Source organism: Oryzias latipes, chromosome 18 (genome assembly GCF_053564925.1).
Source record: "Oryzias latipes strain Hd-rR chromosome 18, Olatipes_Hd-rR_3.1".
Lineage (NCBI taxonomy): Eukaryota > Metazoa > Chordata > Actinopteri > Beloniformes > Adrianichthyidae > Oryzias > Oryzias latipes.
The window spans coordinates 24,524,667-24,543,215 of record NC_136254.1 but is presented as its reverse complement, the minus strand read 5'-3'; the positions used below and the strand labels follow the sequence as shown (position 1 = coordinate 24,543,215).

The 18,549-nt window shown below is 41.0% G+C and overlaps 1 protein-coding gene across 3 annotated transcripts; it reads right to left on the bottom strand.

Moving 5' to 3' along the window:
* Positions 1–219: 219 nt before the first annotated feature.
* On the bottom strand, positions 220–18,302 carry ccdc149a (coiled-coil domain containing 149a). Of its 3 annotated transcripts, XM_004079751.5 has the most exons (13): positions 18,081–18,257; positions 16,810–16,971; positions 13,805–13,843; positions 13,511–13,618; positions 13,308–13,424; positions 12,437–12,609; positions 10,584–10,656; positions 10,371–10,455; positions 9,721–9,865; positions 9,485–9,561; positions 7,815–7,847; positions 3,049–3,147; positions 220–1,329 (listed from the first exon to the last, which is right to left on the bottom strand). In XM_004079751.5, the coding sequence occupies exons 1-13, from the start codon at positions 18,129–18,131 to the stop codon at positions 824–826; spliced, it is 1,668 nt and encodes a 555-aa protein (XP_004079799.2). In that variant the 5' UTR covers positions 18,132–18,257; the 3' UTR covers positions 220–823. The 3 variants fall into 3 exon arrangements, with proteins under 3 accessions (XP_004079799.2, XP_011485677.1, XP_020567251.1); XM_011487375.4 differs by lacking the exon at positions 7,815–7,847 and having other exon boundaries at positions 18,081–18,302; XM_020711592.3 differs by lacking the exons at positions 13,308–13,424; positions 13,511–13,618.
* Between the last annotated feature and the right edge of the window lie 247 nt (positions 18,303–18,549).

Genomic DNA, 18,549 nt, shown 5'->3' with positions numbered 1-18,549 from the left:
TGGACTAAAGACGTAAATTAAACGTATTTCCAAAGTTAATGTCTTTTTCTTAAAAGTTTATACTTCTATATTTTATTTTAACCAAGCTTTCCAGAAAAAAAAAGGCTTTACGCCGAGATCGACACAAAAAAAAAAAATCAAATACCTTTGTGTGTGTATATCAAGCATGAATCAAATGATCAATATTATCTCTAAAAGAGAAATGAAGACCTGCAATGGTCAAGGTTTATGCATCTATATTTACACATAACATCAGATATTTGACATTTAAGGCACACGTAGTTGCATCCAAAACTAGAAAATATACATTTTTGACCAATTTTTAGGACCTAATCCTGTAAATGAACCGCCATTAATAGTCAAAAGAGAGATTTTTCATAAACAAATATGTACAACACATTCATTAAAGGATCTGGCACACCAATTTGAAATTCCTAATGGAGCCTCGCCAAAATAGATCATCACTACTCTGGTAGCCTTAAAGAACAAGAAGTAAGCAAACAATGGGGATTATTTTTTTCACAAGGGAAAGAAAAAGGAAACATAAGACGCAGAAGTTGATGATGCTGTTTTTCCAGCTAAATTCCTCCTCGAGGGCATGCGGTTTACAACTTCATTGATTTGAAGATGCTCTGCTCCCACACAGCAACAAGCCCACCTCAGTAAAAGGCATATTATTCCAGCTTTGGCTAAAAAAAAATGGGTTTTTTTTGACCGAAAAGAGACATAGCTGATATGAAAACGCAAAAGTTAGAGTGTTCAAGTGCAAGGTGGAAATGAAAATGTCAGCAGCTGTAGCTGCAATAAGGATCTATATACATTTTTACAATGTGACATTGCATTGTGCTAATGTGGCATCGTCATCATGCCCTGTTCTGCTCGACTCTTCCACAACGTCCCTCTTTGAAGTCAATGCGGAGACTTCTTGCACATCAGTCGACACATGGTGCAGGTTGGACGGGTGACTGTCTTTTGACTGTCGGATGGAGGCTTGTTCCATCGAAAGCCACTGAGGTTCAGACTCAGATGTTGGAGCGTCCAGCGCCTCCGCCGCTTCTTCTCCTTCCTCCACGGTTGAACACAGGTCTTCATCCTCCGACAGCTCCACCTCATGCCCCGCTTCTTCCACTGGACTCTGCCCATCCTCCAGCTCAGGACCCCCGGTCAGGGTCGCGGTTTCCTCCCTTCTCCCGTCAGTCGATTCCACCCCGGCGAGAGGATCCAGGATGTTCAGGAGCTCAGGTGCGTCTCCCCTGCTGACACCATCTGTGCTAAGCTCAGTGCCAGCGGCGAGGCATTCCCAAGAGGATTCACAGGAACTTCTATTATCTGACATCAGTATAAAGAAGAAAAAAAAGGGGCCTGTTTTAACAGTTTACTTTGTGGACAGTGGCCCCTTGCTATACAGCAGTCCACCTTTTGTAGTCTCACTTCTTCGCGGATTTTCACTGCAATATGTTCTTTTTTTTTTTTTTTTTACAAGGCGCTGTTTTCTGCATCCTTATTGGCTGTTGACTTAATCACTCAATCTCTGTGCCGTTTCTCCAATGTGTTTGCCAAATCTTCATAAATCTTCAACCCTGATCAGATCTTTGTTTTTTTATTTGAAAAAACTGGACTTATTTTCTATGAAGGTTTAAGAGTTTAAATGAGAAAAGTGAAACTGTTCAAGTCTGTCTTAGAAAAGTGTATATAAAGCGTGTAGTGAAGGGTTTTACAGCCTTATAACTTCTATAATCCTATGTGGCAGATTTCACTCATTGGGACTTCTTTTTAGAACATAACCCCCGTGATAACTGTAAATGGAAAACCTCATCAGAACACTAAAAAAACAAGTTTGGGACAGGAGCACATCCAAGGCAACAGGCTAAATATAAAGATGCACACACACGGCGTTTGATGTGCGTTCAAGAAAAACGCTAAAAGCTGGTTCTTGAATGCGCGTTGAGCCTAGGGGTAAACTTTGAGGGCTGCGTTCCGTCTTTCTCTCAAACATACCCTGGTGTGCAATCACCCAATTGGCCGGACACACCTGGTCCAGGTAACCAGGCATGGGTAGGGTACGGATATCTGGAAACCCACCCAGTTGCCCATCCCTGGTTTAGCCCGTGGTGTTCACACTGGACAAGCAGGGAGGGGCTTCTTCTTCTTTTTCTACTGTTTACTAGAGCATGCCCGCCACCTACAGCTGGAAGAGGCTTGGCGTGAAATGTCGAAGCGGGGGAAATCTAGTAAATCTTGCTCCTGACTGTCTTTCGCAGCTCGATTCCAATATATGAAACACTCGTTGTCATAATTCCAGCCGGGCACAAACAGCAATAGTAAATTTCAGCTCCATAATCAAATTTCAAATGGTTGGCACTTCCATGAATTAAATGGTCCACCATCAATACGTCACTACCAAATCCAAGTCTATAAGTGGTCAAAATTTGGCGCATTTTGCACGTAGAGCCCGAAATCAGTTGTAAAAACTGGCGTAGCCACGGATGAACGTGAGAGTTTGGAACACGGAGACCCAAAATGCACATTTATGCGCGTTCACATCAACTTTTCATTGAATTTCATTTAAAGTGGCCGCTGGAATAAACGTTGTCAAGGCCGGTGTGAGTGCAGCTTAAGAAGAACAGACATTCGTGATGGCCTTCATCTCATCACAGAAAAAGCCCAGCTCTACTCTCTCTCTCTCTCTCTGTGGGCTTACCGACTCACATTTGTGGAAGTGTCGGCAAAAGAAGGTTAAAAACTGCCAACATTAGCTCAAGTGGCATCCATATTTATGGCAACCCCCCACCCCCCCACCCCATTCACAGAACTAGTTTGTGAATGTCAGTGGGCCAGAATTTGCTTCACATTTCCAAAATGCCATGGCATTTGGACAGACTGCACCAGTGAGAAGCAGAGAGTAGTCGAGGCGGGAAGACGGAGGGGCTTGGGTTAAAAGTAAAGGGGACATTGAGAAGAGTGCTGTACACACAGTGGCTAATTGCGGTAATTATTACACACAAAAGTTTGGGAGTTTTCCACCCCCGCCCTCGCCTTCACACGCACCTTTGGGCATCTGCCCTTGAGCCTGGGCGTTTGGTTGGGACGGAGTCGGATGCAGCTCAAGTTGAAGGTTTTCGTTCAGCGTGATGCTGTCCCGTGTTCCTGTAAGTTCAAATGGAAAAAAACGACAAAACTTGATTTTTTTTTTACATCTTCACGTTTCACTTATGACAATAAAAGACAAATTGTATAAAAATGAGATGAAGGAAATGGATGAGGAGCACCTTGAGTGTTTCACACAGCATACAAAAGACACTCATGTATGCACTGCAGTGCTCACAGGAAGAGGATCCGGCCCCCTATCATCTGTCTTCATTAGCAATGGCTGTACGCCTCTCAGGCTGACGCCATATGCTACTCATACGAGACTGGTGCACCATAAACCAGACGCCACAAATATACGCACCACAGTAAATGCACATTGAAAAACACAGAGGCATGTAAATGAGCGGCACTTGCTTTCACAGAAACTCTGAATAGGCAGATTATTTCTCTGACTTTTCAAGCGTTTGGCACAAAAATAAATGGTAAATGGTGGTGGTGGTGGTGGGGGATGACTTGATGATATGATGCATGAAAATCATGAATGGGGAACAGAAGCCATCATGCTGTAAAAAGTCAGTGCATATCATAAAAGTTGCCCAACACATACTGTTGTACGGTTGTCTTTTCAGAGGCTGTAGAAACTCAGACTATGAAGAGTAAATAAATCCTTTACAAATAATCGTATTATGATTGGATCTTAAGTTTGAGGTTTTCTGCATTTTTTCTTTATTCTTAAACTGCCTCAGAATTGTTCATTATTTGCCTAAACTAGCCACCAGGCAAGCATTATGTTAATGTCTGCCTGGTGGTGAAGAAGAGGCTGGGATGGTAACAAGACATTTCAGGCAGTTCTGCACCTATGAAAGACAAACGGCATTGAAAACTTCATTTTCGTGTCAGTGTTGGGCTTTATTCTAACAGATATTTTACTCGATCGGTCCAAAAATGACTGTTCCTACAACAGCAAGTTGCTCCAATAACGAAGTTATCATGATAACATGTAATGTTGGCGCTTTCACTGCCCTAAACAAACACTAGCTTTTTTAAGGCTAACTTGCACACGTAACCCTTGTGCTATCCTAGGCACTTTAACGTTGGGAGTTGGGTCATCTAGACCCACTAGACAGTGCTCTGAACCTTGTTTCTTCAATGATTTGTGATCTTCACTGGTGTCCATGGATTACATGAAATCTTTCCACCTTTATCCACCTTTGTATTGGTAGGGACAACACGTCAATGTAAGGGTGGGGTCATCTAAGATAGCACAAGGGTTAAAATGTCACATGACAAAAAAACTTTAGTTCTCCAGCAAAAACTATCTGTAAAGTCAACAGAAACTCACCTCAAACACAGACTAGCACGAGCTCAGTGAAGTTCAGAACCTGCTTTAAAAACGGAAATTCGTTTATTTTTTTATCTTTTCTTTCATTGCAAAAGATTGAAGGGATTTGATGGCGGAGACTTTATATGACAGCTGGACCAAGGGAGCGGGACGTCATCCATCGAAAATGGCTCACTTCCTGCTCCGACCTAGTGAAGTAAATTCAGATGCCATTTTTTCACGATACAGATGCCGCCATGTTGGAACCAGACAAAGTTAGTAAGAAATGAGTCGGTCTGAGTCAACATTTCTACAGCAACCACTCTCACCAATCAGGAGTGAGAGTGTTGGAAGTCTACACCCCTACCAATTGAAGGGTGGGCTCGGGTGAATCTGTCAAATGTTTTGAACGTTCGACATGAGACCACGTGCTTAAATTGAAGCATGCGATTGGTCAGTTTATAACTAGAACAACTTTTCCTACAGTAAAAAAATAGCATGACAAAAATCTGGATTATTGAATCCAGATTTGACTTGTACAGTCAATGGTGGAGACACGAGACTAACAGGAAGATGCCCATGTTCAGATTTATTCTCTTCAAACTTCACTTCTTTTCAACATTCAGTAAATCTTTTGCCACTAAAGATGACTTTGTTAGGAATAGAACTGCAAAAGTGATTGGTGCAAACTCATCAACAGAATGCTGGAAAGACGTAAAGCAGGGATGTCAGAATCCAGGCCCTGAGGGCCGGTGTCCAACATGTTTTCCAACCAACCTGCTACTGAAGCTTCTTATTGGCTAAACACACCCCTGATCCATGTAATCAGCAGCAGAAAAGGCAGGATTTCTGAAAAAAACAGCAGGAGGCCAATCCTCGAGGCCTGGAGTTTGACACCCTTGACTTAAGCCTTACTGAGGCACTGAATCAAACAGATTAGATCGGGGTCTTCTGTGGCTTTCAAAGACATTAAAGTCTCACTCTGCATTTGCAATGTTGATTTCTGAAATAGTTATTTTTACATAATAATTTAAGTAATTCATCTTTGTCATGTGCTTTATTGATACTTTACGATTCTTAATTCTGTCTGATAAAAGTTATGAACCGGATATTGATAAATCATGTTATAAAATGGTTATCGTATAACGGGGTGGGATTATATAAGTTCGCTTCCTTCCACTCCCTTTCAAGCAATATTTATTAAGATGCCTAATTATCCTAAGTTTGATTAGTTACTGTATGAATGTATAACTGATGATTGTATTGCTTTTGTGTATCATTTCTATTTGATTGCTTGAAATAAACCATTTCAAATCAAATCAATAAGATCACTCCGATCATATTTTGATTTATTCTAAAAGCATTCCCAGTGGTCTTTTATTATGATTCTGCCTTTGTTTTTTTTCTATCAAAAACCTGTTTATACATTTACATGCTCTCTCACTAGCTTACAACGCCTCACACCCAAAACCTAACATTACAGATGCAACAAAAACGGTGAGCAATATCTGAGCCATCCAGCTGTTCAGTTTCGAGCCAGATGTCAGCTCAGACGAGGAAAACAAAGACACACACGGATCCATTTGTCTGCAAGTGAATGCATCAGAATGGAGCGGAGCAATGAGCTTTGTTGCCTGCCTGACCTATTTTTCTATCTGCTACAGCAATTTGAATAAAGAAATACTCAGAAATGCAAACTTAAGCTTAATTGTCCTCCATCATCTGAAAAGTCCCAGAAGGAAATATTATATATAACTAAAAACACAATTTTCATCTGAGTGGGTCTTAAAGTTCCAAGCCATCTTACTCTAAACTTATTGTAAAGCACTGAAAACATGATGTGACACCACAATACACCAGATCATTGACACCATCACAGCTATGTACATATGTGTCTAATATGTCAAACCCAAACATACACTGGAACGTGTTCCTGTTTAGCTTTAGGGCGAAAAGTCTTCTTCTGAACTGGGAAATGTCAGTCACTGGACCAGAATCCCACCCTCAGAGGCTGATGCACCCTGACAGCCTTTCAACTGCAAAGTCACATCACTCAGCATGGAGGTTAGAGGATCTTAAAGCTCAAAACAGTCGAATTTCTCTTAGATTATTGCTTTTCCTAGGCTCCTTAATACCCATAGACAATGCAGTCACCCCAGTTGTCAAGTCCTTCCATTCTGTTTCCCTTTTTATCTCCATCAGATCAACTGCCTATCACATCGGGGCTGCATGCTTAGATCTCTCCCTTTCTGTCCAACTGTGGTGGACAGCGTGGTCGTCAGGCACTCTGGGCCCCTCGCCTACAAATTCTCTAATAACGGCACATTCCCCTAAATGTGTTTGTAATGTGGGTAATCATTTTCAGTAATGGATGCTTGTCAGTTTTATGGCACAGAGAATGACGCTCTCGTGACAGGACACCTCCATCCAGCAGCACCCCCCTCTATTTTCCAGTAGGGTTCGTGCATGGCACATCGGCTCCCTCTAGTGGATAACAAATGTATTTATGGTTTAGATTTTTTTCTTTGTTGCCAGCTTTTAAGACTCACTCTAATCAAAACTGTGTCTTTGCTGTTTCTAACATGTTCTTGTGGCATCTTTCTGATGATGGAGGACATATACGAAGACAATTAGGCTCAAAATAGGATTTCTGTGCATCCTTTAGTCACGTTTTTGAAAAACAGCTCATTTGTGTCTTCGAAAATACGCTGAGCAGGTCACAAGCTCCGGGGTCGGGTGGGAATGCTCCACGCCATCAGTCCCACACATGCCCCATAACAAGTTTCTAATGAACTACCGCCACTCTGCAGAAAGTATGTCCCAGAAAACGCCAAAAAAAAATTATTTCGGCTACAAGCCGGATAATTATAAATAAAAGATCACTAGGAACGCTTTTAGGACAGCTCAAAAGATGATCGGAGAGGGTCTTTGAAAGGTTTCAAACAATAAGTCCTAATGTTTTAAATAAATCTATATGAAGCTTTTTTGGACAACTACAAGGAGACATTAGTTTTTAATATATAGGCAGGAACGTTTTTAAATCAAAAGCAGTTGTGCTTTCCACATCACTCATTTTAATTTTAAGAAAAACAACAAAACTTGTCAACAGCTGTCTATTATCTCACAAACATTCTGATTTAAATCCTGATTATTTTAAGAAATCTGTCAGAATATTTGTTGATTTTTTTTTGTTTTTAAACAGAAGCACTGGGATGGTGGTGAGCAGGCATGACGCTCTGATGGTATCATGAACAGACACATAAGCGGCTGGCTGGTCATGGAGTCGACACGCTGTAAAAGGTGGGCATGAGGTGGCCTGCGATCTGGGCTTCTGCCCAAATTTGTGTCTGCATAACATAGTGGAGGACATGGACGGGTGAAGTGGGGCAGAAGGCATACATACTCCCAATTCCCACAGATACGTGGTAGGTCAAGCCTGAGACGCAGTAAGAGAAAAGAAAGAGAGACACGTTTTTATAAATGAAAAAACAACTCTACTTAAAAAAAGACATCAGGGAATTCTTTAAATTAGAAATGAAATAACTTTTTTTTCACTGTAAAGACAATAAAACAAGAAATGTCCTTTCAAATGCATTTTGTGCATTTCATATTCAAGAGTTATTGTATACATGTGCACTCTCCAGACCAGGAACTCAATCCCATAATTCATTATGGGATTTGTAAACCTGTAATCTGAACTTCCATAGGATTCTGAACAGAGAAAAGGAAGTGGGGGAGGCTCATGGACCCACAATGACATTCAGAAAAAGGCCAATAGGGCAGGATGAAGTAACAAAAACAAAAATATGCCCCTAAATTTAAACTTTATTGAAATCAAAGGAACTGACAAAATCACGCCCACCCTCACACACACAGTTGTCATCAATAGTAACTTAAGCATTAAAAAGCTAAAAGGATGACCCTGACTGCAGAAGTTACAACTTTTTAACACTTTTTTTAACACCGGAGATGTCATCGGTGACACCTAAATACCATAACCCTAGCTCTTCGACAATTTATGCGTTCAACGTGAATCCGCCCATTCTGCCGTAGAGAAAAGCAACTTTTTATGTCGGCTTTGCAAAGCCTCTTCCGAATCCGCCGGAATAACATTGATTGTGTAAACGGTTGAAGAGTTATGGTTATGGTAGTCAAAATAATGCAAATACTGGAACCAAAATATCTGGTGTTAAAGAGTTAACTAATTTGAAAAAAAAATGAAAGAAAGTCAGCCTCTAGTGGTTAATTGAGGTACTGCACTCCTTTTGGTTTGTTTCATGTTTTGGAACAAAATGTGAAAACTTGATTTTGACCTTTATTGTTGCATCTTAAACATACACAGCAGAGCGGTTATGTGGTTGCTTGTAAAATACTGAAGCACGCTTCCTTGCACGCACTCAGAGCAGTGTTTACATACGGTGTGGCCCAGGCTACACTCTCACTCACTCTCACACTCTCTGTGGCTTTAAACAGCCATCTTGTTGAAAAATAAACTTACTTTAGATAAACAGGGAAAATGATTGGAGTAACTAATGTTAATGAAGGCTGAAGCTGTAAAACTAATCATTGTTTGCAACATTTGTACTGCAATAAGACTCAAAATCTGTACAGTGCTTGAAGATACGGAACACCAAAGCCGGATTTACTCTGGTCAGTCTGCAGTGCGTCTGCGGTGCGTCTCCATTACGTCGCGTGGGGAGTCCGTCTCATGACCGTCAGGTATTTTACATTGACTACGCTGCGTCTCCGGTCTGTGCCCACTCCCCCTGGCCACCTCCGTGTCACCGGCATCCAAAGCTTTGTCAATCAGGCCCTAATTATGTCAGGCTTCTTTCGTCATCCATTGATAGAAATCCTGTGTGAAGCTTGCATTGCGTTCCAGAGGGACGGACGTCAGACGCAGACATGACGGAGGAATCTAAACATTTTGACCGATTAATGAACCGATTTTTTTGTGTCGACGCAACAGAGCCGCACTACAGACGGACCGGTGGGAATCAGGCGTAATGGGAGATCATGTCAGGATAATGTTAAAGACAATTTAAAGTCCACATGCTTGGCCCATTGGCTCACCTGGAAGACTCCATAAACCGGAAACCTCTAAGGTTCTGAGCTTCCTTTCCAAATCCGACACTCTGTTACCCAGAATCCTGCAGACCAGTTTAAAGACATAAAGGTCAAACTTCTTTAAAAAAAACGGTGTAGTGGATGTTTGCCTTCAAGGAGGAGTTTTGTTTTTCCTCAACAAACATTGGAAGTAAGAGAAAACAGAGGCCGATAGAGGAGCCTCACCCCTCAGGACCGCCTACCTGTTCGTATGCCTTTGGTGCTGGATGACCAGGTTCTTCTCATGGATCGTCTCCAGCAGAGCCGTGGCCAAAGACTTGAGGTCTGAGATGGACTGAGGAGTGAGGGGTAAACTGCAGCCCTGCTCCTCCAGGAGCATCTCCTGGACTGAGAAGTGGAAAAGAAATTAATGCAAAGGATAATAAAAGGCAAGTTTTGACAAACCCCTGACATAAACGGAAAAGAAAATGAAAATGCAAACTGCAATAAAAAAGTCAAAAATAGATCCCAGAGAGAGCAACGTGATGTAGCCAACAATGGGGAGGAACAGCATGACGGAGACAAAGCACAGCTGGACTGTGAGGAACAGGCGTCTGCGAGTTGACGCTCCCCTAACTTTAACTCCAGAGCCTACTGTGCTGCTTCTGCAAGCAGCTGTCAGTCATGGTGGCGGGCTCATCTCGCTGCCCGTGGTGCTCTCTAGTACTCAGAATACAATTAAAAACCTGGCTGCTGTCCAGGTGATGACTCAAAGAGACAAGATTTGAAAGATCAAAAGGCATTTGTGAAGTAAAAACTGAAACGAAGGGCTCTTTCTCTGCAGCGTCTTGATAAGCGGTTCTGGATCAGAATTGGAAGACATTTTTAAAAAGAAGTGGGTTATTTTTTTCACCTTGTTTGGCTGAGAGCACACCAGTGAGGGGGGTGTTACTTGATCTTCCATGTGGGCTGGAGTTTTTTCTTCTCTCAAGGGCCGTCTGCAGGGAGAGAAATGAATTTAAAAAAAGGAGAATTTAACCCTGCAGAGTTAGGTGTATTAACACAAAAAAAAGCTTCTAGAAATCTTAAAACACAATGAAATAAAGCAGAAGAATTCAGTCTCTACCTTGTACTTCATAATGTTGGATTTCAACAGGGTGACCTCCTCCTGCAGCTGAGTGAAACGCTCATGCAGATACCTACAATATAACACGGAACAATAACACTTTGAGTGGAGTAGTGCCCTGTACCGGACCCTTCCTTTGCCCAACAGTGGATAGGCTCCAGCATCCCCCAAATGGCAGAACAGCGGGTTTGGAAAATGGATGGAATAGCAGCACAGATGACAAACTGCTAATTCACACATTTAGTTAACCATTTAACACCAAACATGTCACCAGGAACACCCGAGTAAAACGTGCTCTTTGACTTACTGCAAGTCTTTACACGGCCAACGTGAATCAGCTAATTCTGATGCAGAGAAAAGCGGTTTTTCATGTAAACTTTGCGCCGATATGCATCGTAACATAAATTGTTGCATAACAGCGCCACGCCCCTTTTTTCTGTAACAGACACAGCTGATCTGCGGTGCGAAAACTTCACTGTAAAGTGTTACATATCAGCATAAGGCTGCTTTTCTCTGCTTCAGAAGCCATTGAAATTTACGTTAATTGCGTAAACGCTTCAAGAGTTACGGAAGTTCAAAGAATGTTAACACTTGAGCTGAAGCTCCGGTATAAAAGGGTTGATTCAACCGAAGCTTCAAATTTGCACACTAAATTTCTATTTACTAACTTCTATCGGTGTAAAAGGAAAGAAGGATTTTTTTGGTTGGTTTTGTCTGAGATGCCTTCTTTTTGCACACTACAGGCTATGTAATGTAACTATCAAGTGTTTTGAGCATTTTAAACAAGCCGACAGTACGTACACTTTACTAACAATTTTAAAATGTTCTCAACTGTGGTAGGAAATCATAATAGATTTCTCCAAAAGTGATTTCATGTTGACAGTGTGATCAAAATGCTTGTTTGTTTTTTTTACATGAAAAGACTGAAGAAATCAATGTGGCTTAGCTAAACTGAAAGCAGGGCTTTATCTTTCGTTTTAGCGAGTTAACTCAGAGACTTTTCACAGTCTTGCAATCCTAATTTTATTTCACAGTATTATTTCTGTAATATGCTATTCAAGTTATGAAGTGACCAATCAGATGCCTTAATGAAAGAACGAGTCTCATGCCGAACATTCATAACAGCTGATTGACAGATTTTGTGTAGCCTGCTTTCAAGTGGAAGGGGTGTGGTCTTTCAACAGGCTCACTTCTGATTGGTGAGAGTGGTTGCCATAGAAACAGTGACTCAGACCGACTCAGACCAATCGCTGCTTACTGCCGTTGTCTGGTTCCAACATGGCTGTGTCTGTTTGGAAAAAAAATGGCAACTGAATTGACTTAATTCGGTTAAAGCCAGAAATAAACCGTTTTCTATGGAAGACGTCACGCTCTGTCCATCCAATTCCCTCAAACGATCAATGATTTGAACCCAAAACTCACTAAAAAAGTTTGCACTACGTGGGAACCGAAGGAGAGTTGATGAAGAAGCTTTTTTTTCTACAAACAATAAATAAAACCTCAACAAAACACAGAAAACAAAGAAACGATCCTATGATTTTGTGCCATAGGGTCTTAAAACTGAACTGAAAATTACAATAACTAAACTGCAGAACAGAACGGCTAAAAATGTACTTTGTTCAACTATCAGATCAAGCTGTCTGAAATCAAGTGGTCATTACCAGCAGAATAACAGTTTTAGTGGATACCCTAAATATAAAGAAATTAGGATTGATCTGCACGGGGAAACAAAAACAAACTGAACCTGAACATTTTCATGATTCAAACATGAGCTCAAAGACCAAATTCATGCTGAATGGGATAAAGATCAACACGTCCAGGTAGCTGAGCTGCACGGAGAACTGTCCATTTACCGGTTTTCCATGCAAAGAGCGTCCACGTCGATGATGCGCGACTCGTGGTTCCCCAGAATGTGGTTGAGTTCAACGTTTAGCCGGTCAGCCTTCTCCTTAAACACACTGCGTTCTGCCTTCACGTCCTGGAGCTCATCTGTCAAGGCCTTGATGGAGTTTTCCATTTCTTCCATCTAGGAACAAGAACAGAGAAAAGGTCAAATAAAGGGGAGGAAATAAGTATTTGATCCCTGATTTTGTAGGTTTGCCCACCTAAAAAGAAATAGACAATCTGTCATCTTAATGGTCGATTCATTGTGAGAATCGATGCACACTGGCTTTTTGCAGAGACTTAAGGAAATTTCTAGGGCTGTCGATTTTGGAATTGTAGATTCGGTCAGCTCTACATAATGGCAAAGGCCCTATATAGTGCACTATGTAGTGAGTAGTGAAGCCATTCGGACATGGCCTAAATTTATGGGTAGGGACAAGCCATAGGGGTAGGGTTAAGAAATCGTATGTGGCTCAAGATTCAAACTTCAGAGCTCTAAACAAGTCTCAAAAATGTTTTATTAGAGTAATCTTTTCTAAACCAAAGCAGCTTTTATTAGATTCAACATCATCTTAGAACCAACCAGGAGTGCAGCCGGTATGACATTTAAAGACCAACTTGGATGAAAATTGTGTGAGAGAGTTTAATCAAAGGCATGATGGGAAATGAGCGCAAGTTTACTTCCCACCCATAACTCCTGCCGCACTGCAGAAGCTATGTCCTAGAAAATGACACAGGGTTTTTGATTCTGACTAATAACAGCATAATCATCAACAAAAGACCACTTGGAATGATTTGAAATAGATCAAAAGACGATTGAAGTGATTGAAATCTGTTAACCTGCAGGCCAGCTCTCTCCAGCTGGCTAACCAGGTCTTCCCGCTCATGGGCAGGAAAGTGACGCACCCCAACTTCATCGTCCCCCAGCCTCTGTTTAGTAATAGTCATCCTCAGAAGCTGGATAAAGGGATAAAAATGTTAAACTCGCTACATAAATTGTTTTTACATGTTGTACATGTCTATGCTTGTGTTTCTGATTGCACCTTGTTGTCTCCTTGAGCCTCTGCAAGCCTCTGGGTGAGGTCCTTGACCTCCTCAGAGAGCTGCTTCACTCGCTCTCTGGAGTCCCTCAGCAGCTGAGCCAGGTTCACCTACGGAGGAGAAACAATCTACAGACCTCATGATCTGGATCCTTCATTCCTCCATCGGTTCAGCAACACACATGTAAAGGTTGTTATCCAACATTACGCCAAGCATGTTTCAGTTTCATCCTTTACGTTGTAATGTCTTTAAGGAAGCAGCGGCTGCTTATGTCATCACATGACGACATAACTTACTTGATTGCGTTTTTCTGGTGGCAGAGACGGGTCACCATCCTGAAAACAAATCAAATGACACATGCATGATAGAGCAACAGATTTAAACAGTAGCTTGTGCAGCATGGGTGAATTTTTCTTGTTTGTTTTTTTTACTCCCAAAAAAATATTATTATTGTTTCTCAATCTTTTTTTGAGCCAAGGTTTTCCTTGACAAAATTCACAAGGAACCAACAGCCAAAAGTGTAAAAACAGAGGTGGTGTTTATTAATGATAAACCAGTAATAGGAATGTTATAGTTCCGGTGCAAAAAGGTGTTTTTCTTAAAAGTTGTGATAGTTTTCAATAATAAATGTCCACTGAATGCTCTAGGGTCAAATTTTAAAGCAGTTGGTTTTCCCTCTGGTTTAGTAAAATGTAGTTTTATGTAACATGTATCATCATATGGAAGCCCAAAACGGACTGCCGTATTTCTTTATTTTATTACCGTTTTCTCATGATAAAAAGTTCTGCAGAATATATATACTGTAGTGTCACTCTCTCCCTTTTCTGCATGGACACATCAAGACTTTATCTGTTTTAAGTTTCTTTATTTTGTGGTCAACAAGACAGCAGAAGAAAACTCTCCCTGAAATTTTTTTTTTTTTTTACATAACAGTAGATTTACGCTCCTCAAACGTCTTCATTTCGTCTCATGCAGCAGCCCCCTCCCTCTATTTCCCTTGAACCCCCGACAAGATTTTTGAATGACAGAACCCAGGGCTGACGAGCGTCTCCTTGCGTGGTGCGTTCACTGAGCTCCGGACATAGGCGGACCCACACATCCCAACTCAGTCCTATACAACATACTTTTGTTATTTTGCTACAATCCGCAGCAAACCAAAGCAGTTTGTCAGAGAAAATGTCGAACACAATAAAATGTAATCAACTATAAGTTGATAAGTTTAACTAATAATGTTTCAGAGACGCCGGTGGATCTCGTTATGACGAGAAAACCTTCAACGAATAAAAAGTAGAAGAACGGCAGGCCAATTTACGGCTTCCATAAACAACACAAAAACAAGTTAAATATATATTCCTTTTTAGGAAGTAGTTTATTTTATTTTTTGTTTTTTGTCATATTTGTAAATAGCAACTGCAAAATTTGGATCAATTATGTAATTGCAGCAAATTTGATACATTTTACATGAAAAAAACAACCAACAATATATTAATTTTTTTAAGAGAAATTGTAAGGAAAGATGTGAACACATACAGATTTTACCAGTTGTTGTTTTTTTCTAAATGAAAAATTTTACTTAAAAAAGAAAACGTTTCATTTGTTTTTGGGGAAAACTAATTATTCAATTTAGTTTGAGTGAAATGTGGCCACTTGCCCTTAATTCTGTTTCTTTTATTTTGTTATTACTTCTAACTATTCAGTGTGAATCCTGGACCTGTTGGGATGAACACAGAACTTATGTCCTCATAATTCTTCTTTCTCTTTCGGCTTTTCCCATCAGGGGTCGCCACAGCGAATCATCCTTTTCCACCTCACTCTATCATGGACATCTTCTACCCTAACATTAGCCAACTTCATGTCCTCTGTTAAGACATCCATGTATCTCCTCTTTGGCCGTCCTCTTGCCCTCCTGCCAGGCAGCTCCATCTCCAACATCCTTCTACCAATATATCCACTATCCCTCCTCTGAACATGTCCAAACCATCTCAGTCTGGCTTCTCTGACTTTGTCGCTAACACAGGCAACATGAGCCGTCCCTCTGATGTACTCGTTCCTTATCCTGTCTAACCTGGTCACTCCTAAGGAGAACCTCAACATCTTCATCTCCGCTACCTCCATCTCAGCCTCTTGTCTCTGTCTCACTGCTACCGTCTCTAACCCATAGAGCAGAGCTGGTCTCACCACTGTCTTGTACACCTTTCCTTTGAGTCTTGCTGACACTCTTCTGTCACACAACACTCCTGACACTTTCCTCCACCCGCTCCAACCTGCCTGCACTCGCTTCTTCACCTCTTTTCCACACTCCCCATCACACTGAACTGTTGACCCCAAGTACTTAAACTCCTGCACCTTCTTCACCTCAGCCCCCTGTAACCTAACGCTTCTACCTTGATCCCTCTCGTTCAGACACATGTATTCTGTCTTACTACGACTGACCTTCATGCCTCTTCTTTCCAGAGCAAACCTCCACCTCTCTAGCTGTTCCTCCACCTGCTCTCTACTCTCACTGCAAGTTACAATGTCATCCGCAAACATCATTGTCCAGGGAGATTCCTGTCTTACCTCGTCTGTCAGCCTGTCCATCAGCATAGCAAACAAAAAAGGACTCAAAGCTGATCCTTGGTGTAGTCCCACCTCCACCTTGAACTCCTCTGTCTGACCTACAGCACATCTCACCACCGTCATACTTCTCTCATACATGTCCTGAACTACTCTGACATACTTCTCTGCCACTCCAGACGACCTCATACAGTACCACAGCTCCTCCCTCGGCACCCTGTCATACGCCTTCTCTAAATCTACGAACACACAATGCAGCTCCTTCTGACCTTCTCTGTACTTTTCCATCAACATTCTCAAAGCAAAAATGGCATCAGTGGTGCTCTTACGGGGCATGAAACCATACTGCTGCTCACAGATCTCCACCTTCTTCCTAAGCCTGGCTTCCACTACTCTTTCCCACAGCTTCATTGTGTGGCTCATCAACTTTATTCCTCTATAGTTGCTGCAGTTCTGCGTGTCACCCTTGTTCTTAAAGATCGGAACCAGAACGCTTCTCCTCCATTCTTCAGGCATCTTCTCACTCTCTAAAATCCTATTGAACAACCTTGTAGAAATTCCACTGCTGTCTCTCCTAGGCACTTCCATACCTCCACAGGTAGGTCATCAGGACCAACGGCCTTTCCGCTCTTCATCACTTTTCACTGAACTTATGTCCTCATAATGATAAATGTTTTTCAGACCAATTTGGTGAAATTGAGTGATCTCTCACGGCACACTTCTTATCGAAAGAACACTGACTTACAATGAGTTCCCTGTACTTCTTCTTGAGGCCTTGGTGGCGTTCCCGCAGCTGGTTGGCCATCAGCTTGTACTGGTCTCTCTCCTGCTGACAAGTGTCCAACTCCTTTGAGAGGATGAGCAGAGCTTCCTTCTTACTGTCCAACTTGCGCTTACACACCAGGAACTATGCCAAACAATAAACAGAGGACTAATTATAAAAGGAAAAGGCTCTTTGCTGATTATTTGTTATGTAGATTGCTGTACTAGAATTTCTTTTTGTTTGGCAGGTTAAATCCACCAACATATAAGACGGATAGCCAATGTGCATTTATGTACCAACAGAAAAACACAGCAGCAAGTCTTAAAAAATGCTTGTTCTTTACATACATTATGATTACATTCTTAATATACAAATTACGCCCTTTTATCACCTTATTTTTTATCAAAGAATGGGTCTTATTAAAAATGGCAGTTTTAGCCGCTACCGATAGGGGGAGAAAGTTGCTAAATAGCATTCAGTCCAAATACAAAATACAATGAAGAAGAAAGTTTTACAAAAAAAAATATTTTGTTTTTCCTCGTTTTTTAAAATTCAGTCATGACTAATTTGATCTTAAGTCACTTGCTAAAACCTCATAAAAATTAAAGAAAAACATTTCTAGACAAAAAAGAAAAAAAAATAATTTTGTTTTTATTATCTTGTCATGGACATTTTTTTCCAAACTAATTTCAATTTCTTATAAATGTCTTCCCAAATTAGTTGAATTTTTTTAAGTGTAGAAATAGCGAACCTAAAAGTGATTGGAAACTGTCGTGTTTTTTTTTTATTGTTACATTTTAAGAATATATCTTGGTATTTGTATTAACTTTTTAAAACACAGAATTCCTCAACGAATTGCTTAGGTCGGATAAAATAGAAACAAAAATATTTAATTTTTATTGGTGTACCTTGAAGTACACGGTTTTAATTAAAAGCTAAATTAAATTGTTATGATCCTAGTATTAATTGTCCTATAATAAGCAGGTTCATTTTGGGCCCACAGGTGGGTTATATCTCCACAGTAAAGCCACCAGGGTCGATCTAAGCGTGGGCAGATATGCGCCAATATATTGTCGGATGCTACATGATGTTTTAAAAAAACGACTCTATTTGCCATAAACTAAGGGGTCGCGGGGATGAGCAGCGCGGTTTAGTTTGAATAAACAGCTGCCAGAGCAGCAGCAAGCAGCACTCGGACGCTGGCGGCATATGGACCAGCAACGGTTCGGTCCGCGTCGTCTTCTTCCACTTACCTCACTGACGAGTCCCTGCCAGTCACTCTCACTCCTCTTGGAAGACTGCATGACTATAAAAAATAAACTAAATAATTATTTTTATATTTGGGGCACTACCTGAACGAGACTGCCTCGCCTTCTCTGTTTATCAAGCAACGTCACTTTGTATAGCCTCGACTGTCAAAATAAAACAACTTCCGGTAAACCAATAAAAAAACATTTCATATTAAAAGCACAAAATGTCCGTTTTCTTTTAGTGTTTCTGTTCGTCTGCTGATGTTAAATGTTACAGATCGAGTAGTGACGGACACTTCTACCTTGCAAAACAAGAAAGGTGAAGCGCGACATAGACAACTTCCGGGGAAACAGTGGCTAGTTCTAAAAAAAAAAAAACAATTTCACAGTAAAAGCACAAAATATCTGCTTTGGTTCAGTAACAAGAATCTAAAAAGTATTTTCTCTCTCTTGTCTTTCGCATAGTGCATGA